The 26068-nt window shown below is 44.9% G+C and overlaps 1 protein-coding gene across 2 annotated transcripts in view; it reads right to left on the bottom strand.

Moving 5' to 3' along the window:
• The window catches only part of SLC22A3 (solute carrier family 22 member 3), a 93190-nt gene that overhangs the window by 45673 nt on the left and 21449 nt on the right, over nt 1-26068 (bottom strand). For both annotated transcript variants that reach the window (XM_047858490.1, XM_047858491.1), the window contains 4 exons: nt 5841-5944; nt 3305-3459; nt 1420-1588; nt 426-543 (listed from right to left, as the gene is read on the bottom strand). In XM_047858490.1, the coding sequence (XP_047714446.1) occupies nt 426-543; nt 1420-1588; nt 3305-3459; nt 5841-5944 (546 nt within the window). The remainder of the gene's footprint in view (nt 1-425; nt 544-1419; nt 1589-3304; nt 3460-5840; nt 5945-26068) is intronic.

Below are 26068 nucleotides of genomic sequence, written 5' to 3'. Positions count from 1 at the left end.
TGAGGGTTGATGGGGGGTGGGAGGGAGGAGAGGGTGGGTGATGGGTATTGAGGAGGGCACCTTTTGGGATGAGCACTGGGTGTTGTATGGAAACCAATTTGTCAATAAATTTCATAAAAAAAAAAAAAAAAAAAAAAAGATGAATGAATGATTTCATAGTACGGGGCCTACGGTAGGTAAAGTTTAATAATGTAAGTGACAAGGTGCAACTATGAAAATACGGACTAAGTGGCCAGTTGGGCTCAACCTTAATGCTGTCACAGCTTCCAAGTGTGTCTTCTCTAATGCACCTTGTGATTCTCCCCAAGGCGTTTTTTTTCCTTTTTTAAAGCCAAACTAAAAATGATTTAGTCGGATGTTTGATAATGAGACAAATTAATTCACTCACTTGAATAATATTTATTACTAGTAATAAATGAAATTACCTCTGAGTAATTTGGTGAGAGATACTTCCCATTGCATTTGGCAATGTTCCTCAGAATTTTTAATGCTTTATCTCCTTTCTTCCGAGTAATCAGCCAGCGAGGAGATTCAGGAACCACCCTGGCAAGAAGACTTTGTTGAGTTATGTCTAGGAATTTCAAAACCTTAACAGTTAATTAACAACCTCACTTTCCCTCGTAAAATAGAGCTTGCAATTAGATAAAACTTTAGGAGATTCTGAGAGTTTAGAACATGCTCTTTGAAACACAGATTATCTTGGAAAGCTTATAATGGAGGGAAAAAATGCTCACTTGATAATTGGATCATTGGTCATAATAAAAACAATCAATATTACATTGTTCTTGTAAGACCAGGCTACCTTAGAATACAGTGTCCTAAATTACACACATGAAAAGAACTGAAATTACACACATGAAAAGAATTCAATGGGCACTTAGGCATGTATGTAAACTGATTTCCCCATATATTAAAATTAAATTAGAGAAATGATCAAAATGTATTCGCTTCAGTAAGAATCAAATGTATACACCTGTAGCTTTCTGGTAACTTAATTTTCTGATGCTCTCAACATTTTTATTCCTCAGAGGATTCCTGAACAATGTTAATTTGCGTAATAGAACACACAGGGAAGCAAAGCGATTTCGTTGCATTTAATTTGCATGTTGAAATATCGGCAGATAGGGTTTGTTACCTTACAGTGTTCGTGAAAATATTGCAAAATAACAAAACATAACTAATACTCTGGAGCTTTGCGTTTTGGTACTTTATTAATCTATTTTAATGAGAACTATTAGTCAATTAATGACCACTCTCTATAAATTCTCAAACACTCTAGAAATTCTCAAAGCCCACGGCTACTCTGGAGATGTCAGAAAATCTCCTTAATTGCTTTCATTTTCCTGTTGGTTTAGAAAGTGCAGATTCTACATTTCTGTGGAATAATAATAAATTCAATAATGACCAGAACCACTTTACCAGTAATAAAGGAGGAAGAGAAAGCTGGGCAGCGTTATGGCTAGCTGGATCCCTTGCCAACTGGGGATAAAGTAGGCAATTCCAGGGAGAATTATGATTCCAAGGGTGAAGAACATTTGGACTACTATCCCCACAATTCTCCTTTGCTTTGAACCTACTATTTCTGTTACTGAAGGAAAACAAACACAGAGGTTAGGGAAGCTCAAGTTGAGCTCCAAAATAAACACACAGAGACATTACATCTGTCATATCCATCGGCATTGTTAGAACACCACAGAATTCTCTTTCTTTTTTAATTTTTTAAAGTTTATTTATTTGTGAGAGATAGAGACAGCATGAGTGGGGGAGGGGCAGAGAGAAGAGGGAGACACAGAATCCCAAGCAGGCTCCAGGCTCTGAGCTGTCAGCACAGAGCCCGACGTGGGGCTCGAACTCACAAACCGTGAGATCGTGACTGGAGTCGGACGCCTAACCAACCGAGCCACCCAGGTGCCCCAACACCACCGCATTCTTAAGGACACTAAAACTTCCATGCCTGCTGGAGCTGGGTTTTCTGCTCACTCTCTTCTCTGCCAGTTATTGGCAGGCACTGGCCACACTCATCTTATACCCACAGCCCAGCACTCTTCTTGTTATACAAAAAAATGTATCTGTTGATTTTAGGAAGGCTTAAATGATGACTATGGTATCAATACAGAAGTAAAACAAACTGGCTAGATTTCTATCACGGTATCTCTAAAGGTGTGCATATTATAGTCTCTTTAGGAGATTCTTTATGAGCATTAGACTCTACATTTTTCAAGATCACGAGATAGTTTCTATTACATGATGGTCCTCTCCACAGTGTCAGACTTTCCAAGTAGGTGATATCTCTTTAAAAGTCACATGGGGAATTTTACTGCTGGCATCCTTCTCCACCCAATCGAATCCATTTCTATCTGTCATTAATTCTATTCCGATCATTTTGGGATTACGCTACTTGGTTGTGTCCTAAGATCGCAGCTTTGAAAATTCACCTACACTTAGATCTCCTTAGAAATGCTTCATATGCCAAAGTTATCCCTTCTTCCCCAGCCAGCGACAGGCAACTTCCTGACACTCTCTCTCCTTCCCGGCCCATACAAAGACCTTCAGAGGGTCCTTAAGGTGGGCACCGCTTGGGGAAGGATTATCTACCAGTGATGGAAGGGACTAGAAGCCTAAAGATCCGGAGCAATACTGTAAAAGAAGCTTTTGCCTCTCCCTGGTCACGAATCCACCGTGACCCTTAGAGGAGGTGACTGGTCTGGACATCACTGGCAACAGAGCCCAAGTCGCATCCAGGACTTTTCTCAGTAAAAGGAGCAAACAGCAAAGGGAAGTTTTTCTTTCTAGAAAGGTCAGACTTTCTGGTTACGGAAGTAACAAAGGTTCACAAATGAGCTTCTCGTTTTTAGGTCCCATCTCCTTCACAGTAAAAAGCTCTCCACTTGTACACAAGGAATAGATATAGAAATATTTGAGAACACAGGAGTGTCATCTCAAACTATATCCCAGAAATGCACAGGGAATGCTTTAAAAAGGTTTCAAAGAATTGCTGACGTTTTTCATAAACGTCAATCTCCGAGAAGGCAAACAATAACTTGTGATAACAGTACAGCAGTTATCTGCAAGAGCGTGGTTCACCCCCGTATTTTGTGATATTCCGTATGTGGCCAGGACCTAAAAATGAGAAGTTCATTTTGCCAGAGTCAGAGTCTCACCGCGGCGACCTTCCTATTTGCAGAGATCATTCATGTGGCAGCCGCGAAGCCTCATCATGCGAGCCCGAGGAGGCTCAGCGGCCGGCACCGCCCAGACACCTGACCCTGGCGTCAAAGAGACACGGAGCGCAGCAGTGTCTTACCGATCACGTAGCAGGTCATCCACGTGCCCTTTCCAAACACACCTTGTAGGAAGCGGAAGGTCACAAACACAGGGAAATTTGGTGCGAACGCCACCACAACACCGGTGACGCCAACACCGAAGCAGGATATTAGGTAAATGACTATCCTGCCGTACCTTTTTGAGAAAGAGAGAGGAAGAAGTCACCTTTGGCATTTTCTCCGACACAGTGAAAAGCACTATCGGTAAGTGTTGTTAGAAGAGGCTTCAGGACAGAAATTTTGTTTTCGACGCTGCATTATTACTACCGTGTACAGGATGGCTGAGAATTCTGCGTTTCGTTTTGCAGCAAAACCAGGCAAGTAAGGACATGTGTTCCTGAAATGGCATTACAAAACGCAAGGCACAGAATGCATTTTTGGGGGGATTGCAGTTTCCAAAAAGATGACCCTCTCTGTCACATACGGTCGCCCCCGTGGCCCAGCTTTGATACCTTTCTAGCATTTTTGTGGGTGGAGTTGGAAGGAGAAAGGGAGAAAGCCCCAGGAGCGGGCTTCAGTCGTGGCTCAATCATCCACCAACCATGCGACCTTGGGTCTGTTTCTTAAGGGAACCAAGATTCAGATTTTGTTTGTTTGCTTGTTTCTCCCCTCCCTTTCTACAGTGAAGTTGTACAGGCTCAAATGCGATGATGATGTGAAAGCTGCTTACAAACTCTAAAGTTCACAAGCAGGGCGAGCTGTTCTTAAGTTTCGCATTTGAGTCTCACCGTTTACGTAGCTGTTACTAAAGGCGTAGGCAAAGGGCACAGGTTACCGTCGTGGGCAATACCCTGGGATTCTGATGCTAAATGGTTCAGTGCAACTGTGCCAGGTTACTGGCTGGTGAAAGTCTGTCGTCAATGACCTTTATGAGACTTGATTCAAAAACATTCTCCCATAGAAATTCCCACCAAATTCACTCATGCAGTGTCCTGCTTTGGTCAGCAGAGCAGAGACAGAAGTAGTTCTCACTTATTCAGGTTTTAAAATTCACCGTCTGTCCTTCCTACACTGTCCTCTGGTAGATTGGGGGCCTATTAAATTGTTTCTGGTCCTTTCCTTCAACGATATAAAAGCAGAGAAGGAGCTGACAGACGGGTGGCCCTGTGGTGAGGCAGAATCATTCATGGGTCTGTCTTCTTCTTCAAAGCATGGAATCATCAATGAGGACAGGTGCGCAGGCCCCTGCTGGAACACAGGTAGGAAAAGCCCCCCTCCTTTAGTTGAGTTCTTTTGTTTGGGGATTATGTTTATTGACTGTGAGAGAAGAACATGAAGGAGAAGCAAAACCTGATGTTTAAATCAGGAAGAGTAACAACTAAAATGACGAAATACGTGTTGAAAACACATCACTCAATTCTAAGCCATAGCAGCTAGGAGAGAAAGTGATGTGTGGGGAGATTAAGAAAAGAAAGATGAATGGGAAGGGCTATAAGAGGAAACCATAGGAAAAAACACGGATAAAAGACAGGGAAAGAGCATCAGACACAAGGATTAAGGAGAAACTCACATGCAGAAGACGGGGGCAGGGGGCCGCAGGAGAAAAATAAGAGACAGACGAAGGAGCAGAAAAAGAAAACAAAGGTTATACTTTGAAGTCCTGATCCGGCCAAATTCAGATTGTCAACTGGCTAAAGCATTTGGGGCATTTTATTGTCTCCAATTAGCTAATTAATTGCTTTGGGCAGTTCTCCAAGAAGTACCCTTAAGCACTGTGCACTGTGTGCTGGGTCACAGGGACCCATCAAGGCTGGGCTTAGAGTGACCAGAGCGATATCCAGCCAGACACGGTCAATGGCCAAAGCTTTCCCACCCCTGTCCTAAGGGGTATAGAAGGAATTATTAAATTACTGCATGTATTTTCATAGTTAGAATTGGGATAAAGGAATAGTTAGGCATGGATATAATAACCAACATCAATAATGTCCGAAACAGGAATGTTTGAATAGAAAAATTACTATGTTCAGTATACATACTCACCATGTCTGCCATTAATCTATATCTTTATGAACGTTAAATAATAGATAAAATTCTCTTAAAGGTCTTTGGAAAAACTGTGGTTTTTTTTTTCTTGCAGAGTTTTTAACTTGTAGAATAAGATACAAGGATTTCTTTTAAAAAATGTAACCGAAACATATTGGGAAGGGGCCGACTCTATGACTAAATTAATCCAGACCACAACCAGTGAGTTATGGAAGCACAGGGAATCAACTCTGTCCGCAGTGTCCAGCCAGCTATCCGTCTGTCCCATGATGAAGTTACTGCCTTGCCGGTGTTTCTGCTAAGATGCTTTCAGATCCACGGGGAGTGGTCCCATCCGTTTGTACAGTTCAAGGAGTAAGGAGACGCAGTTCAACAAGGAGAGAATTAGTCTAACCAAACAAGTGAGAATGTCACAGGTAGAGAAAATAAGGTTCCCCCCCCAAGTTTAACAAAAATTGTTTCCTAATGTTAACATAAAATATTTTCATCCCCACACTTATGCATCATGTCAACGGCTGTCATATTCGTGCCTACCTGTCCGCCGCATAACCCAAGGTGAAGGCTCCGGCCAGGAAGCCCAGGTTTAGGACGGCTTGTGTGAGGTCCAGCATCCAAGCATTGACACACACGAGGTCAAACTGGGAAAACAAAGGAAATGCATGGGAGTCACGTGACCATGCTTATCCTCAAGACATCTGGTCTTCTGTCTAGATCTGTGATCGTTAAACATTTTTGCCCAAACACTCCTTACATTTTTCAAACGTTTCACATGCATATTTTTATATTGATACGTACGGGTTTTGTTTTTGTTTTTGTTTTTCGGTCAGTTTCAATAACTGGCAAAAATGTCCCCACTGTCTCCAACAGTCTAAATACCGAAGCCACCGGACACCTACCATCACCCAGTAAAAACCAGTTCCTCAGTGGTCTCAATCTGAAGTCGATCTTTTTTTCTCTTTGAATTCTTGTTTTCATTCCCACATACTTACATCCTCGTATCATAAGCAGAACATATTTTATTGTGTTTTGTGTCAGTGCGTATTGCATCAGCCGTGAGGCACACAGATACTTCTGTGTGTAAAAACTATATATATATAAATTGACATTTAATTACAAATTTTTCCCTGTGACAACGTCTCGAAATATTTGCATCCTTTCTGATGGGGTTATAATTACAGTTACTAGACTGCAACAGATGCAAATAGAAAATGTAGGAATCTTGAAAAAGAATTACTGCACAGGGGTAACATTTTGTTGGAAATGCGGCTCTCTGTTTCTAGAAGAATGTTAAGAAAGCCTGGGGTTTTCCAGCCAGTTCATGTCATCTGTGGAAGAACACTGTTTATTACTAGAGTCAGTTATGGCTAAACATCAATTCTGCTCCATTTTTCATTTTTATAAATATACATGCCAGGAAAACATATGTGTATAAATAAATTATTGAGAACTGAGAGAGTTTTGTTACAGCAATGTTACTCAATTCTTCTGTCTCCCTCTCGGCTACGTGCCAAGACTCACAGAGCAATCTATCATCAAAATTAGTTTTACTTGCCTATTAACCAACATGCCCTTTTCAGTCCTATGCTCTTGCTGCAAGGAAAGAAAAGGAGACCGCCACACTTACAAAAGTTGTTGAATCAAATCATTAGGCTCAGTTATTTTCTTTCCTCATGATCTTCTTCATACCAAAACCAATAGCCCAAACTGTCCCACTATTTCATTCCCCACAGTTTTTTTTAAAATATGAAATTTAGGGGCGCCTGGGTGGCGCAGTCGGTTAAGCGTCCGACTTCAGCCAGGTCACGATCTCGCGGTCCGTGAGTTCGAGCCCCGCGTCGGGCTCTGGGCTGATGGCTCAGAGCCTGGAGCCTGTTTCCGATTCTGTGTCTCCCTCTCTCTCTGCCCCTCCCCCGTTCATGCTCTGTCTCTCTCTGTCCCAAAAAATAAATAAACGTTGAAAAAAAAATTTTTTAAAAATATGAAATTTATTGTCAGATTGGTTTCCATACAACACCCAGCACTCATCCCAACAGGTGCCCTCCCCAATGCCCATCAGCCAATTTCCTCTCCCTCCCACCCCCCATCAACCCTCAGTTTATTCTCACTTTTTAAGAGTCTCTTATGGTTTGCCTCCCTCCCTCTTTAACTTTTTTTCCCCCTTCCCCTCCCCCATGATCTTCTGTTAAGTTTCTCAGGATCCACATAAGAGTGAAAACATAAGGTATCTGTCTTTCTCTGTATGAGTTATTTCACTTAGCATCACACTCTCCAGTTCCATCCACGTGGCTACAAAAGGCCACATTTCATTCTTTCTCTGCCAAGTAGTATTCCATTGTATATATAAACCACAACTTCTTTATCCATTTATCAGTCGATGGACATTTAGGCTCTTTCCATAATTTGGCTATTGTTGAAAGTGCTGCTATAAACATTGGTGGGAATGCAAACTGGTGCAGCCACTCTGGAAAACAGTGTGGAGGTTCCTCAAAAAAATTAAAAATTGATCTACCCTATGTCCCCACAGGTTTTAAAACATCAAGTCAGTGCATCATAGCGAGACGGGAGAGAGGTAGGATTCCTTTAGCCAAGTGGGAGAGGGACATTTAGGAAAAAGGACCCGCGTCCTCATCACATGCATACTCTCAGGCAGATCCGTTCTGGACCTACATGAGCCGAGGCTCTGACAATGGAGTCCCTTCAACGTATCCAGACCCTCCACCCTGTGAACGAATGGCTTTGCATACCTCCAAATGGCTTGCCCACCCCAGCTTGAGGATCGCTCATAAATACATATTCATAAGCAAACTGTCACATTTATTTACGGAACCCAACTCCTTGTCTTGGTTCCACAGCTAATGACCTGTCACTTAACACAGCTGGGGAGAAAATGGGAGCATTGGTAGCTGGCCCATGTCACAGAGTTGCTGAGAAGCTTTATGGAGATTAAAAAGTAAAAAGATTTCCATCTATGCAGAGGATAGTAATTTTGGTAACTTAAAGTGAGTTTTATCATCCATTCAGGTACTAGTTTCTCAAGGCATGGCAGTTTGACTATAAGTAAACTTGCAGACGATTAAAATTAACTGAAATAATTTCCCACTGGAATTAACTATGCAGAGAATGCAGTTAGAGGACAGCAGCATGCAGAAGAATGAAAATGGACCACTTTCTTCCACAACACACGGAAATAAATTCAAAATGGATGAAAGACCTAAACGTGTATTTGAAGCCCTGAAAATCCTAGAAGAGAGTACAGGCAGTCATTTCTCTGATGTTGGCCGTAGCAACATTTTTGTAGATAGGTCTCCTGAGGCAAGGGAAACAAAAGTAAAAATAAACTATTGGGGCTTCACCAAAATAAAAATTTCTGCACAGTGAAGGAAACAATCAACAAAACTATAAGACAACCTACTGAATGGGAGAAGATATTTGCAAATGACATATCCGATAAATGGCAGTATCCAAAATATATAAAGAACTGATACAACTCAATGCCCAAAAAACAAATAATCCAATTAAAAATTGGCAGAAGACATGAACAGACATTTCTCCAAGGAAGACACAACAGATGGCCAACAGACACACGAAAAGATGCTCAACATCACTCATCATCAGGGAAATGCAAATCAAAACTACAATGAGATATCACCTCACACCGGTCAGAAGGGCTAAAATCAAAACCACAAGAAACAAGTGTCGGCGAGGATGTGGAGAAAAAGGAACCCTCTTACACTTTGGATGGGAATGCAAACTGGTGCGGCCACTGTGGAAAACAGTATGGAGGTTCCTCAACAAGTTAAAAATAGAACTACCCTATGATCCAGTAATCGCACTACTGGGTATCTACCTCCCAAATACAAAAACATAATTCAAAGGGATACACGCAACCCTATGTTTTGCAGCATTATTTACAACAGGTAAACAATGGAAGCAGTCCAAGTGTCCACGTATAGATGAATGGATGAGGAAGATGTAGTATATATACAGTGGAATATTATTCAGCCACAAAAAAGGAAATACTTTCATTGGCAACAACATGGATGGAGCTAGAGTGTATAATGCTAAGTGAAATCAGTCAATCAGAGGAAGACGAATACCATATGATTTCACGCATGTGGAATTTAGGAAACAGGACAGAGAGAGAGAGAGGTGGGGGGAGAGAGAGAAACCAAGAAGCAGACTCTTACCTACAGAGGACAACCTGATGGTACCAGAGGAGAGGTGGGTGGGGGAATGAGTGAAGTAAGGGACGGGGATTAAGGAGTGCACGAGTCAGGATGAGCACTGAGCGATGCATGGAATTGTTGAATCATTATACTGTGCACCTGAAACTAATATAACACTGTCTATTAACGACACGGGAATTAAAATAAAAACTTAAGGGGCCCCTGGGTGGCTCAGTCAGTTAAGCGTCCAACTTCCGCTCAGGTCATGATCTCCCGGTCTGTGAGCTCGAGCCCACAAGGGGCTCTGCGGACAACCTGAAGCCCCGCTTCGGATCCTCCCCCTCTGCCCCTCCTCTGCTCGGTGTGTGCATGTGTGCACATGCTCTCTCTCAAAAATAAAAGGAACGTTTTAAACAATTTGCTTCATTAAAAAATAAAAATAAAAACAAAGAAAAGAACGCAACAAGGAAAAAAGCATATCAAACAGGCAACTTAGCTGCCAGAGAAAACACCGTGCTTCAGGAAAAGTAGCAACCAATGTCAAATCTAAGTTCCCCGAGAGCGCAAGTCGCCTCCTCCAGCTGTGCTGCAGGTACCGGGATTAGCTGGGGGTGCAGGCAAGCTCTGCACAGATGACACGGCAAGGCCCAGCAAGAGCTATCCTTCCAACGAATTTGTGCAGCCGCTTTTGAATTGCACGAACTAAAATGCTCCCCAAATATTCTTTAAATCCACGAAAGATTCTCCAATAGAAAACTGATGATCTTTTTCACCCTCCCGTAAGAGAAACTATCAAAAAGTGTTTTTTCATATTTCGTATTAAAATATTTTTCCTTAAAATTTTTTTTAATGTTTTTTTTTTTTTTGAGAGAGAAACAGAGAGAGAGGGAAACAGAATCTGAAGGAGGCTCCAGGCTCTGAGCTGTCAGCACAGAGCCCCACGTGGGGCTCAAACCCACAAACCGTGAGATCATGACCTGAGCCAAAATCGGAGGCTTAACCGACTGAGTCACCCAAGCACCCCAAAATAAATGTTCTTCATACTTTAATTGAAAATAAATGTCTAAGTGGTTAAAGTTCTGTGATGACATTTTCTAAAGGACTGTGATGCCATCTGGGCTACGTGTTGCCTGCTCTTTGTGCTTTATTCTGCATCCCAGGGGCTGGAGGTGTGAAAACTTCATTTTCCCAGAATACCTTGCCAGCAAGGCTCCGAGTTCTGGTTCTGCCAGTGGGGGAAGGGGGAGGTAAGTGCAAGATCAGAAGGCTGGAAACAGGTAGTGGGGCTTCTGCTTCTGGATATGGCAGCAGCTCCAGCTCGAACCGTGGCAGTGACAACAGGGGTTGGTGGCTGAAGTCAGCCAGCATTTCTAACCATGCCCTGTCCACGTCGGAGCAAAGGGGCACTGGGCCCACGGGCACTGTGAGCACTGTAATGCCCCACACAGGGCAAGGGATCTTCAGGCGCTATCCTTCCTGATCTCTCCCGTCTGTGCTTTTCTAGCCCTTCCAAAGCAACTCAAATCCAAATCCTTTTACTAAATCCCTTCCTGCTTGAGATACCTCACCTGGTTTCTGCTTTTATGATGGGAGCCTGCTATCTTTCAAAAGTACAAAATAAATTAAATCATGTACCTGTTAGGAAATGCACACAAGCACACATACACTTGTGTTTCCAGTACGGGGACCAACACAGCAGGGACACGCATTCGGGGGCTTGGTTTTGACTCTAACTCATACATTCAGGAGGCAGCCTGCCTCCTGCCTCCTGGGCCTGGCGCTTGCTCATCAGCTCTCAGCTCACACTGCCTGCTACCACAACAGCTCTGGGTCTGTGATATGTTTTCATGTTTAAAGAGAGGTCAGCAGGCACGGAAGCTGATGAGCTTCGCAGGCCAAGGACTTTTTCCTAAAATAAAGTACTGAAAGTTTGTTGTAGTTCCCAGACAGACCTAAAACCTACCTCTTGTCAAATGTACCCAAGTCTGAATCAAAGACACACGTGTTTATGTCTTTCTTCTAAGGCAATTTATCAAGAGCAAATGAGACATTTCTTTTTTTTTATTTTTTGAGTCCACACAAAGACATTTAAAATTATTTTTAAATACTCATAAATCCATGTGTACCCATTCTGTTAGTTACTAACCTTCAAAATCACCTTTACACAAAGAGAACTTACTCCCCTTGGACTCAAATAACTATTCATGTAATGTTGAATCACATTGCTTCATTTCACAGAAAGCACAACTCCAGCTTTATTAGATACTTTTGAAGGGCTTCTAGACCTAGGGATGTTTCTTAGCATTTCCTCGTTGTTACACTCCAAATAGACATTCTGTTAACTTCAGCTACAATGATAAAATGCTGGGACGAGTTACCATTCAATACCTGTTACAGTTTTGATTTCTAAGTCCCCTTTAAGGCTAGAGCAACAGAATATCTCCACTATATAAAGGTCAAAGGCAACAAATTAGGTACAAATAATGCAGGTATGCAAAAGACTTAGAAAGTCAGAGGGGGCCTGCCTGCTCCTTAAGCCACAGAGAGTGGATCTGGATGACCAGCTGCTGGCTTTTCTGCAGATGTCTCTAGAACAAACTGTCATGTAAGAGGGTCAAGGTTAGAGGCCATCACAGCATCCGACGTCAGTCACGTCCGTGAGGAAGAGCCCTCATTAGCTCTTTGTACTGTTGTGGGAGAAAGGGAAGTCTCTGATGTCAAGTGACCAGACATATGTGCCTGTGTTTTGATTTTTTCTTTTCTTTCTTTCTTTTCTTTCCTTCTCTTTCTTTCTTTCTTTTCTTTCTCTTTCTTTCTTTCTTTCTTTCTTTCTTTCTTTCTTTCTTTCTCTCACTGTTTGCATTTTCTAAGGATGAGTGCTAAGTTGAGCCATTCCTAATCAACTTTTTGTTCAAAATCAGTGGCCACTAAACTCTTCATCAGTGTTAACAAAAACATCAAACGTACCTTTGATTTGACATCAGGTATGGGGTGCCCCTGGCTAAAGGTAGCCCTGGCCAATTACATGTCAACCTCCACGGGCGGGTGCCATTTCTTTTTTTCTTTTTCTTTTTTATTCTTGAAAGAGAATATTTTATTCTTGAGAGAGACAGAGCATGAGTGAGGGAGGGACAGAGAGAGAGAGGGAGACAAAGAATCTGAAGCAGGCTCCAGGCTCCGAGCCGGACGCAGGACTCAAACCCACGTACCATGAGATAGTGACCTGAGCTGAAGTCAGGTGCTTAACCCACTGAGCCACCCAGGCACCCCGGGTGGTTTCCATTTCTAATCAACACCAAGCCACCCTAACAGAATGATTAAAAACTATTGTAATCGTAAAGAGAAAAATGTGGGCTGGGCCTCCATGAGGGTGGAGGATACCAGAAGTAATTCTAGTCATAATGAACATTTCTTTCACGTGATCTGCTGGCCTATATAGGCCTCTTAACATGGAACAATGAAAGCTTTTCTGGTAGGTACGAACCATCACAATGAACTAACTGCAGCTGCAAGAAACCCAGGCAGCTTCCAGGGGCATGCTCAGCCTGGCCTCTGCCTCTGTGAGGAGCTTAGTACCTAGGTTGGAGAGCCAAGGTCAACATAGGTGAAGCAGCTGTGGAACAACTGAGATCAGGGCTGAGAGTGATGGGCCACAAAATGCAGGAGGGCCTCAGCAGAGGAAATGGCAGGTGGGCCCAGAGCAGTCAGTTACAGAAGAAGGTGGGATGTAACAGATCCTTCGGCAATGAGCTGGGCTTAGCAGGAAAAATGGGAGAGAGGAAGGGTACTGGAGCAGAGTGATGGCCAGCCCAGGGCAGGGGCCATGAATGCCGGTGAGGTTCAGCTCTGCCTGCAGCACGTGGGGGTGCCGAGCTCAGATCCTAAGCTGGGAACCACCTGCCTCTGTCCCACCCAACAGGGCCCAGGGTGGGCCCAGGGTGTGGGACAGTGAGTTTCTTTCTCAGGAAACCAGAGACATCAGGGGAATTCAGGACAGAGGGAGGAGGAACTTCTAGAGGACAGAGGGAGAAGCTGCAAGGTCACAAATGGAAAGGCCCAGAACAGATGTCCTGGTCCCAGGACAGAACACGATTCCAGGGAGATGAGAGCAAGACCAGGAGACGGAGGGGAACCTGCGATCTGCCACGGGTCTGGCACGAGGAAGCACCAAATTTGATTAACAGGCTAATATAAGCTGTCACCTAAGCTGTCCTCCAAGGTTAATAACGGCCACGCTTTAAGGTACCGCTAAGCATATCGCCCTCAAGATAGAATGAGTAGGTGTTCTTTCAGTACATGGCTTTTCGTCTGGGCTTGTGAAGTAAAGAAAAATACAAAACCGAATTTACCTCAATGGTAATAATGCCTGGTTGTCGCAACTCACCCTCTAATCTTAGGAGCTCAAACCGTTCTGCCTTTTTGTGGAGAAGACAGGCTGTTACTTATCTTGAAATGTTGATGATTTCTTTAAATGACTGAATGTCCACAGACAGGAGGAGGACGAGAGGCTCTGGGTGTGTGTGTGCACATCTAAGGGCAGAGGAACCGCGGAGCTGGGGTCAGCCAGCCTGGTGTCTGCTCTACCATTGCTAGGTGTGTGGCCTTAACATCTTCAACCCTCTGTGTCCCCATCCATAAAACGAGGTTAAGGACAGGACTAATGATACCAACGAAATAAACTATGTAAAGTACTTCCCCCAATGCTTGAGACATCTTAAATGTCTGATAAATGCTACCTCTTGCATTAGGATTAGTGATACAATGATAATGATAATGACGATAATCCATAGCATTACTAGTGGTCTTAAAATGTGCTTTTCCACACTGGCTGCCCATTAGAATTACTGGGGACAACTGAAAAAAAATGTCTAAGGCCCCTCCAGACCAATTCAGTCGAAATCTAGTCTAGTGATCTGCTGAGGTCGAAACCCACCGGTTCTCAGCTCTGTAAACACCTGCTGGGGGATAATGGACTTTTGCCACTTTTCCACTACTTTTGCATATTGTACCGGATTGAATAGGGCCCCTCCCCAGTTTTTCCCTATCTGGAACTTCAGAATGTGATCTTATTTGGAAGTGGGGTCTTTGCAGGTGTAATTAGTTGGAATGACGTCATACTGGACCAGAGCGGGCCCTAATCCAATGACGGGTGTCCTTATATGGAGAGAAAACAGAGACATGGACGCACGCAGGGGGAACAGCATGGGAAGGCATAGGCAGACACTGCTCAGGATGGCCAAGCAGACCTGTGTGTTCACTTGCCAGGGCCGCCATGGCAGAGTAGCTCAGACGGGGGCCTAAATGGCAGAAACTTATTTTCTCGCCAATCTGGAGAATGAAAGCGTAAGACCACGGTGTCCACAGGGCTGGTGAGGCGGCTCCTTGACTTGTAGATGGCCACCTTCTCCCCGTACCTTTGCGCCGGCCTCCTCTGTGTGTCTGTGTCCTGACCGCCTCTTCTAATAAGGTCACCTGCCATTTGGATGAGAGCCCACCCTGATCGCTTCATTTCAGCTTGCTTTGCCCTTAAAGATTCTGTCTCCAAATACAGTCACAGTCTGAGGCACATATGAATTCAGTGGGGGCGGGGGGTGATGGTGGCTATATCTCAGCCCGGAACATCTGACATCAGATTTCAGACTTTTGGCCCCCAGAATCACGAGAGAAGAATTTTTGCTGTTTTATACAACCCACTTGGTACTAATGTGTTATGCTCGCCCTGGGAAACTAATACACGTATCAATCAGGATATTTTCAAAATTTTTGTATAAAATGAAGGATTAAAAAAAAAAAAAAAAGACAGCTCTTCCTTCCTGGTCCTAGCTCCTTGGGATGCATGGGTGAGCTGGATCCTGGATCCGGATCTGCACAGCTCCGTTTCCCTCGGTGGCCCATCTTGCTGGTGTAGGGCCCCGGAGAAAGCGTGGATCCTTCTCTCACTGGGGGGGGCAGCCACCACTGCTGCCTGGGCCGAGGGGCTCAGTGTGGAGGCCTTCTGTGTGCAGGCGGCCAAACGTGCTGGCTCCCCAGGCAGAGAGGGCTTGACATCTCAGACAGGAGAAGGAACGGAGGCCTCTTGGTTCAGACTGACTGACGGGAGGTGGGAGACGGGAAGAGGGAGGAGGGAGGAGTGAGGAGGGAGGAGGGAGGGGTCCCACCCTGCCGTGGCTGCTCTGAGATGTGGGTGGTCCACGAGGCCTCAGGGGAGACACTGAAGGCCGAGCACATGCAGTGTTTGCTGCGGAGCTGTGGCCGGCCTGGGGCTCCATTCCCTTGGATTTGCCCTCCCTCCTTCGCTTCCCCCCTTCACTCCTCCCTGGCTGGGGCTGCGGCTCCTGATGGAGAGTCAGTATGCAAGCTCTTGTCCCAGGCTCTGTTATTTAGGGAACCCAGGTAGAGGAATGCTTCACAAAGCAGCTCATGATCCTTTCAACAAGCACTACTCTGTTTTAAATTCACGACTCTGTGTGGAGGGGTCTATTCAGAATGAAACATCCTAATAGGCGAGTTGTGAGTTCGGTGCAAATAGTGCCAGGCTCCTATTTTCCACGAGTTAAGCATCCTTAGCTGCCACCTTGATTGAGTACAATTGCATCCAGAAGGAAAGATCCATCCAAAGTCTCATCCAGGTGCAGCTATTTTAGACTTCACTCTCTGGACTCTCGCGCCTTCCCTGAGGGAGCCAATTCCAACCAGGTTCAGGAGTATATCCTCAGAGCCAGGCTTACCAGCAGGTCCTGTGGCCACACACCTGGAATTACCAGATGCGTCCCTTTCTAGAAAGGGTGGGACATGATTTAAGAACTGAGCCTCCAGCCTGGCTCCGACCCTCGGGGTATGAGCACCTTCAACACCGGGAGCAAGAATGGTCAGAAAGGAACACGTATCTGACCTGCTAGACCCACGGAATAGAAGAGCCCCTTGGCAGAATTGCAGAAAAGTGCCTCAGACTCCACATGCAGGACACAGGCCAGGCTGACTTCTGGGGACTCACCCCCCCCACGTGCTGTGAACAGGTATGGGAACTGTCAGTCAAGGAGCTCTGTCCTCCCTCACCAAAGCCACCACATGGCCCGAGGCGGGTTGAGCTGAGGATTAAATGATGGAATCAATGTTTACTTGCTCGACACTCTGTAGACACTCGATAGATGCTTGTTCACCGACTGGTCCGGTCAGTTATTCCAAGAAAATGGTAGAAGGAGCTCAATACTGGTACAAGACTGTTTAAACAAAATGGCTCATGGCTGAAGCTCAGTGGTACAGAACCAAGTCCCGTGACTTCTTAACCAAGCGAGATTATGCGTCTACAATCTCAGATACTTCAGTAGGTCACCTGAAAATGAATGTTCCGGGAAGATGAACAAAATCACCGCACCTTGGTAAATCATTCTTTTTCTAGTATTAAGTGACCTAACACAGTGGTTCTCAAAGTGTTTGGACCAGCAGCAGCAGCAGCATCTGGGAGCTTATGAGAAACACAAGTTCTTGGGGTCTACCATAGACCTGCTGAATCAGAAACTCTGGGGTGGGGCCCAGAAACCCGCGTTGGACCCAGTCCTGCAGGGGATTCGGCCGCGCACTCAAGCTTCAGAAACACGGACTCTGACATCCTGCTTGCGTTAGTAAGTTTGCAACCTGGATGCTCTGATGCGTACAACTGGCCGCCTTCAGGGAAGCCAAGCTATCACCACGGGCTTCTTGAGAGAATGCGGGGGCCCTGTATCAGTTTTGCGTAGGGCCTCGGTCCTCAACCGCTATGTGACAAATTACCACAGACCTAGCAGCTTCGGTCAACACCCGCTCATTGTCCCACAGCTCTGGAGGTCAGAAGTCTGGACAGGCCTGGGGGCGGGGGGGTGGGGGGGAAGTTCTGAGTGGTTGGGTGGTAGGTGATCTTGTTTTCATACGTTTTTGTGTGCTTTCTTAATTTTCTCTCCATTGAGTATGTATTATTTTTATGTATTTTACTAGAAAAACATAAAATTAGGGGCACCTGGATGGCTCAGCCTGTTAAGCATCCAACTCTTGATTTCAGTTCAGGTCATAATCCTGGGGTCATGGGATTGAGTCCTGCGTTGGGCTCCGTGCTATCCGTCTGCCCCCCTCCCCGCTCATTCATGCATGCTCTCTCTCTCTCTCTCTTTCTCTCTCTCAAGAAAAAGAAAAAGAAAACCATAAAATTACATCCACCTCTGAAAAATTGTATACTGAATATAAAGCCATATATTAGAAGGTTGGGGAAAGACTGGCTGAGGGAATAATGTAACCATGGCAAGGGGAAGGATGGAGAAGGGGCCTCTAGAGTTGGGAGCAACTATCTATCAAAGGCTGGTATGGGGTCGAGTGGGGAGCTCTTCCTGACAATTATGTTTGAGATAATTCAAAAGGGAATTAGAGATGAGTGAGGGTTGGGCGGGAAGAATGTCTTCTTAAAAGTCTTTCAAGAGGGGCACCTGGCTGGCTCAGTAGGTCGAGCATGTGACTCTTGTTCTGAGTCCTGAGTTCAAGCCCTAGGGTGGGCACGGAGACTACCTAAGGGAAAAAAAAGTTTCTCAATAATATTTAGTTTCACTTGAAATGTAAGCAATAATTAAAGATGCAAAAACACAGATCAAGAATCTCTCTCAAAGTAGAGCTAAAGCCCTAATGCCTAAGGCAAGTTCCCACTCTTACCTCTGGCAAATCCAGTTCTGGGAAGTGAGTTTTCATGGCAGAATGCAGCTCTCGCTCACTGCCGTTCCTGGCTGGTCTGCAGCCTAACGCTCAGGCAGAACTGGGATTTTGTACATGGACCCTGTGATATTATCCCTCAGGTCTCTGGGGGCACTGTTTGTGTTCAAGCTTTTTCCTTTCTCTCCTTGGGACTGGGTCATCTCTACTGATCTACCTTCAAAATAACTTATGCTTCCTTCTGCCCTCTCCAATCTCCTACTGAGCCCATTTAGTGACTGTGTCATCTCAGTTATTGTACCTTTCAGCTCTAGAATTTCCTTTTTTTTCAAAATTGTTTCCATTTCTCTATTGAGATTATCTACTCATTCGGTATTAAGACCATTTTTCCTTTAATTCTTTGAACATCATACAATTGCCTGAACGTACTGACAACAGCCACGTTGAAGTCTGACTACTTACTAACACCCAGGACCACTCAGAGTCAGTCTACTGGCTTCCCTTCTCCACCCCAACCACCCCTGGCATGATCGCCTTTCCTGTTGCTCTGCATGTCTTACTGGCTTGAGGTGTCAAAGGACAGGGCCTAAAGCTGGCAGATAATCGTCACTTCAGCCTCTCTCACTCCGGTTGTGCTTTTTTTTTTTTAATTCATTTTTGAGAGAGAGAGAGAGCGAGCAAGAGAGCACAAGTGGGGGAAGGGCAGAGAGAGAGGGAGAAACAGAATCCGAGGCAGGCTCCAGCCTCCGAGCTGTCAGCACAGAGCCCAATGTGGGACTCCAACCCACGAACTGTGAGATCATGACCTGAGCTGAAGTCGGAGGCTCAACCGACTGAGACACCCAGGTGCTCCCAGTTGTGCTCTTCTAATAACTGTAGGCCCTTGTTCTGGTAGAAAGTTACCTTATCTGGATTCAGACTACCAAGTCTGACATCCCTGTGATGTATGGCAGCTAATAACAGCTCAGTCTTCTAGCTGGCAGCTGCCTCTTTTAGCCTGGTCCTCTGGTGGTCAGAAATCTCTTACTCCATGATTCCAGTATTGCACATAACGACAATAGCACTTAATTCATTTAAGTGGAACTTAATGGAGTCCAGCAGAATGGAGACACTTTTTAAAATCAAAAATTATGAAGGACGTATTCTTTTCAGTAGTAGCTATCTTGTCTTTTTCATGAAATAAAATGTTCATTTTACAATTATTTTAAAGCCTGAAAGCTCATTTTGTGTGGTCTTTACATGTGGAAAATTCAATATTATCATGGAGGTATTACCCCATTAGAGCCACAGTATGCTAATACCCAATTTTATCCAACTTAGTTTGTCTTAGAAAACAAAAATCCAGATTCACTTTTTTTCATTTATTAACTGAGTGCATGTCCCAACCTATGTACAGCTTGGGTGATAGAAAGCCAAAGCCCTCCTGGCTAAAGACATAAGAGACAAGAGCTTTGAACTGGCAGACCAGCTACAAATTAAGTGAGTGAGCTTCCCCAGAAGCAAGAGAACCACAGAAAGCATGACCCTTGGAATCTGAATATACAGTTGACCCTTGAGCAATGCAGGGTTAGGGGCACCAAGTCCCTGTGCAGTTAAAAATTCATGGGTAACTTTTGACTCCCCCCAAAACTGAACTACTAACAGCCTACTGTTGATCAGACTGACTGATAACATAAACAGTCAATTAACACATATTTTGTATATGTATTACGTACTGTATTCTTACAATAAGCAAATATGTTCCCATATTCCAACTTATTATAAAACAAATTAAAAATACTATGTAAAGCAACTTGCTAATTTATATATACGTATAATACATATTATATATATATAAAATACATATTATATATATAATACATATAATACATATATATATTACAGAATCTTTGGTAAAACTCTTACATTGACCTTCTAAAATAAAATATGCATGATTTTTCACAGAAATCCATTTTTCCCCATAAAGTTTTTCAACCCCAGTTTTTTTTTAAATGTGGAATCTATCTAGATTAGCCTCAATGTTAATGAAAGTGATCACAGGTTTTTTGTGGCATTGATTTTGTAGCCCTTACATGAGAATAACCTTCTGAACTATTTACAAGATATGAAGACATTTAAAGGACATGATCAGGGGCCACTGGGTGGTTAAGCACCTAACTCATGATTTCGGCTCAGGTCATGATCTCACAGTTTGTGAGTTCGAGCCCCGTATCGGGCTCCATACTGACAGCACAGGGCCTGCTTGGGATTCTCTCTCTCTCCTCTCTCTCTCTCTCTCTCTCTGCTCTCCCCACCCCCACTTTCAAAATAAGTAAATAAACTTTTTTTAAAAGTGTGAAAAAAATAAAGGACATGATCAATGTATATAAAATGACTCAACGTTTTGGAAACAAGGCTATCCAGGCTAGATGATAGAAAAATAAAAACAGGTAACATAGTCAGCATGTACATTTTAGATGCATTTATCTGCATATGATTTGTGAGCACAGGTCATAAATGAGATACAACTCAGAAACAGTGACACGTACCGAGCATGGGTCATCGCTCTGCTTTCTTAGACTCAGACTGCCGTTACACATGGGGGCTGACTTGAATTTGAAAGCGCACAACAATTAGTGCAAAAGTAGGTCAACTATTTGATAACTGTAAGTACTAAAGGGGAAAAAACACATCAGATTTATCTTTAGAAACATTCTAAGGTTCAAAACTAATCGTAATTAATAGAAGTTTGGCTGCCTTTTAGGACTCCTTGGTTTGGGAAAAGGAAAGTACCAAATTAACCTAATATGCAGCAAGAGACTTGGGGACCTTTACTGGTATAAAAAGTTCTGTCACATCTACTTGGCATTTTGAAAACAGAATCAAGGAATATTTTGCTACTGGAAATTTTCTCAAATACAGACACAGTGATATTCGGACAGCTTCCTGGGCTGTAAGAGCCAATGGAATGTACAGGAAGGATGTCATAAGCCATCTGATTATAGGCTGGGTGAAACGGATAGAAGAAACCAAAAGAGTGATAATAATAATAAATCCCACAATGAGCTTAACCATTCCTTTTGAGGAAAGTAAACACATAACATTTTCTGTCCTTTAAAGAGAAAGACAGACCCCTCTTCCCCACCTCCCATGTGAGTGTGTGATTTGGGTCCTGTTAACTATTGAGGCCTCTCCCAGGACACCTAGACTCCAATCCCTTTTAGAAACCTTCCATTTTGATACGTCAAAGGTCTCCTGATATATATTATGTCCATCGGACATTCCTTGCAGAGGAATTCCAGAGTAGAGAAGGAGGAGACCCATAACATCTTACTAGATTTTAGTTTCTGTCTTTCAGAATCATTGGCAACACGTTTTCTCCACTTGGAAACCACCGTTGCCAACGATTTTCATAATCTAGTCTGAACATGGCATAACACGTACCCCTTTTAAAGTCTGCCAAAGCCTATGTTTTCTAAGAACACACTCTTATGACACAGTCAGCCAAGCTGATGAAACACCAGCAAGAGCGCCACAAAAAAACTGACTTCTCCAGAATATGAAAAGTAACTTACGGATTTTAAACATCTAGAATCTTCCCAGTTCAATACATGTCTTTCTTAAACTTCTAAACATCATTGCATTTTGGTATGAATATCAAAAAGCTGCATTCTAATCCTATTACCACCTTTCTGACGTGGACACACCATTCTAGAACCACCTGGGCCTTAGTTTTGTTCACACATCCAGTTAGACACACTGCACCGTCTTGAAGGTCCGTGCTTTCCTGTTCTGGTGTTTTTCTGATTCTGTGAATGTGGAATGAGTGTTAGGGCAGAAACGCCAGGTTACTCATATCCTTAAAATAACTACTATTTGATTAGGAGGGAAACAAACATACGATGAAAAGTTTCAGAGGAGAAACGTAACATTCGATAAACCAGCGAGAAGAGTAGAAGCTATTGTCAGTGTTAAGTCAACGAATTCCCACAAGGTTAGATCTGATTCAAACAAATGGAAATGTCTGAGCCAAATCTGAGCTTCTCAGCAGCCTCTGCGGATGGTCTCTGCCCCTTTTGTGTCTTGTGTTTGCTTCCACTTTGTTTTTTTGTTCTCTTGGTGGTTTGTATGTGAAAGCAAGAATAAATGGGACTTGACAACAGATTTATTTTGATAACATTTCCAATTGCTTAGAATCAGGAAAGAGATTTGAGAAACGCGTAATCTTGGGAGAGTTTTGGCCGGGATTTGTGGTCGAGAGCTTCAGGGAAGTCCGGGGACAATAGGATCATTGACTAATACTCCTGCTGGAGAGCACAGCTCTGAAAACGTTTCCTTGTTGTGACTGTAAAGTTGATAATCATTTGACCTGAGGTGCAGATCAGACTTCCGAAGCTGGGCAGCCGCACGACTCCGTCTACACTTCAGCAGCACCTGGGATTCACAGAGGATCCACCTGCCACACCACACGGCTGCGCACGTATCAGGGAAGGTCTCTTGCAGGAGGCAGGATCTGAGCCAGGCCTGGAAGAGCTGGTTGCATTTGGACACATGGAGATGAGCAGGAGCAAAGCGGGCAGGGTCAGCCAGGAGACACAGGAGGGGCAGCACAGGGCAGGATTCCAGGATATAAGCAGCTCACCAGAAAGCGTGACTGCGGGACTTTATAGCAAGGGGCCTCTCCATAGCTCTAGACGGTTCCCGAAGCACTGGGTCAGCCATTACGTTGTTTCACACAACAGACATACTTAAGTCTTCAGATTCTAATCAAGTTTGTTTTCATGCGGCCTCAACTAAAGGAATTAATGTGAATGTCCTTTAAACACCGTCAAATACTCCACCAAGTAAGATATGAATACTTTTACTAGTGATTTGAGTGTCAGAAAGTAGAGTATAATTCCATCAACGGTATGTATCAATGCCATGTTTCCCCTACCCCCTTCCCCCTTGCTTGATAAATAATACTGTGAGAGCACTGGCGATGCCTGGTTCTGACATTGCATATCCACGGCCCTCAGTGGTCAGTTCTTAGAAAGACAGCTACAACAAGAAGAAATTCACGTGGACGCCCACCGATGCAGGATGACTATTAAAAAGGGACCAGAAGGGCACCACAACGGTGGGGGGCCCCCGAGGACTTGTGGCCTACTTAAGGACGGCTGGACCCCAGTTCCCACCCCACAACCTTGTCATGCTGTCACGAGGAGGCAGAATCGAACTCTCCTTCCCTGGAATCCAGGCAGGGCTTGCGATTCTCCTGGAGCCCACGGAACGCGGCGGAAGTGATACAGCGTGACTTCCATGGGAGGCCATCAGCAGTATGAGCTAGACACACAAGGAGTTGTGAGCCGCCACGTGGGAAGTCTGAGGCCGCCTTGCCAGTGAGAAGCCCTAGCTACCTGGAGAGGTCAGGTGCCACTGTGTCAGCAGACAGGCCCAGATGACGTCCCAGCTGGCATGGATACTAACTGCCCGATGGCTCCTGCCACGGGCCATCGGGTCATCCCAGCCTGTGAGCCTTCCTATCTGAGGCTGTGCATCACGGAACAGAGACAAGCACTCCCCGTTGGGCCTGCTCGGAAAACTTCCCATGAAATACACTTGTATTTCTAACGTGACATACAAATTGCCAAAATTTCCAGTAAATTTCTAAGGGTTGATGTTAAAAAAAAAAAAAAAAATCTAAAAGACTCACATGTAAGGCTATTTGCATTTTATTTGGTTCTCTTAAGGATTCAAAGATGGAGATAAAATACCCATAAAGTGGCCCATGAGAATTACAAGCACATGTCACTGGAATTGCTCTGCTAATGGTTCCACAAAGTAGTAAATTCCGATATTGGTTCCCATGACTTACTTGAGTGGAAGAGTTTCGTAATAGCCTGGAAAATGTCAGCACGCTACAACAGCATTATTTACCAGATTTTTTGAAATGCTAATGGATTTTGGCCTCATGTCGAAAAGGTTAAACAAGTAAACACAGGCAGTCAGGGATAATTTGTCAACATGCTAAGTCAGGCATTGAGGCTTGGGCTCTTTCCAGACAGAGCGTGGCTGAAAAAATAAAGAACAATGAGAAAATGAAATCACCAATATGAAAATCTCCCAAGAGCATCTACATTCCAAGCAGGCACTTGGAAATAACAGCAATGGTGGAGATAATGGGTTACAGGAGAGTTAATCTAAATTATTTCTACTAGATTGAATATTTTCTGCAGATGTCTCCAGATTTCGGAGCACGGTTCCTGCAATTGTGCAGGAACCAGCAGATGGGGGTCCGCCCGGCTGTACCCATCTGTTTGGGTGTGTTGGCTTCAGCAGACAGGGGGCTTAGCGGGCAGAGGTGGGACAGAGGTGCCTGGGGGCACAGGATGAGCAAAACAGTGAAATATGAACAGGTCCCTATGACAGCAGGGTCACTAACAGTATGAATCATGCCCCTCCCTCAAGCACAGGTGACACTTTGGGGGATACATGGGACCAGGGATGAGGCTTGAATGAACAGCAGCCCCCGGGGTCTCCGGAGGCCCCGGTAAGAGCAGATTCTGGATGGTGAGGATGGAGAGAGCACAGTGGGTGGAGAGGAGAGTGAGAACGTGGGGGCAATTAGAGCGAGAGGCCTTTCAGGAAATGAGCTTCTGGGGGGGAAACATGGACCTCAGCTGTAGAGATATTCGGGCATCAGGGAGGGTGTCCTACAGATGACATACACTTGAGCACCTTTAAACGTGGATAGGGAAAGATGTCAGTAAAGGACACCAGGAGACAGAGCAGCGGGGGAGGGGGCGATCACCTCAGAAGTGGGCACGGCGGAGGGGACAGCCTTCCGTGGGGAGGGGCGTCAGGCGGCTAGGATGGGAGCTGGCACAGGTAAGTTCCTATAGGTGGCAGGACACTCAAGAAGCTTCTTGTTCCAAGTCTTCTATGTCTGGGCAGTGGAAAGTGAAGGGACTTGCTAGGAGGAAAGGTCAAGGGTGGGTGTGGGGAGGACAGACGGTGGAGAAGGAGTCTCCGGAGGGAGAGAGGCTGCCCGCCAGCAACGGAGGCCCAAGGACCGGCGAGGACCGTGCTCAGCCGGCCAGGCAGGCGTGGAGCAGGGGAGCAGAGCCGTGCAAGATGCGGGCTGCAGAACTGGGCCTGAATCTAAACAGGATGAGAAGGAAGAGGAGAGATGGTCCCGGGGGGCCCGGGAGGCCTTCGAGGGGAGGAAACAGAGACAGAAAGCTGGAAGAACACAAGGTAGGGGGCGCCCCCGCACCTACGATGTGCCTGGCACACCCTGGCCACTCCATAGACAGCCCCTCCAGAACCACATTCCAGGGGCTGACAGGACTCTCGGTGGCGCTTTCAGGGGTGACTGGTGGGGGGGACCACACTGGCAGAGCACAGGAAGGTCCCATTTCATTGGACAGTCTGCTCCAGGCACGTGAGATCAATGCCAGACGATGGTACCTGAACTTCGTTTCATAGACAAAAGGGAGCCTTGGTTGCTCTGTAAATAGAACCGTGCTGTGACCAATATGCTGTGTGTGTAAGACCCATCTGGCGACATTGGGCTAAAAGAGACTATGACTGAGAAAGAAGGCACATCAGTGAGTAGTAGCTGCATTTTTAAGAAGAACCAAACCTCATATGAACCTTACTTGAAGACAGTCATTGTTTTCCATTCAAGTATAAGGTTAGCCGGTCACCATCCTCATGAAAATTCATGAGCTAAAGCCAACCTCCTTTTAGACCAAGTGGGTCTCAAAGTGTGGTCCCAAGGATCCACAGCATCAGCAACAGTTGGGAATCCAGATTCTCGGGCCCACCCCTGCCCGACTGACTCAGAAACTCTGGGGTGGGGCCCAGAGATCTCAATCCCCACACGCCTTCCAGGTGGTTCTAGACTCTGAAAGCCACTGTTCTGGAGTCAGGTTGGTAAAGACAGGTCATCGGCTTGGGTGA

Source organism: Prionailurus viverrinus, chromosome B2, assembly GCF_022837055.1.
Source record: "Prionailurus viverrinus isolate Anna chromosome B2, UM_Priviv_1.0, whole genome shotgun sequence".
In the NCBI taxonomy this organism is placed as follows: domain Eukaryota; kingdom Metazoa; phylum Chordata; class Mammalia; order Carnivora; family Felidae; genus Prionailurus; species Prionailurus viverrinus.
This window is presented reverse-complemented; position numbering and strand designations above follow the sequence as displayed.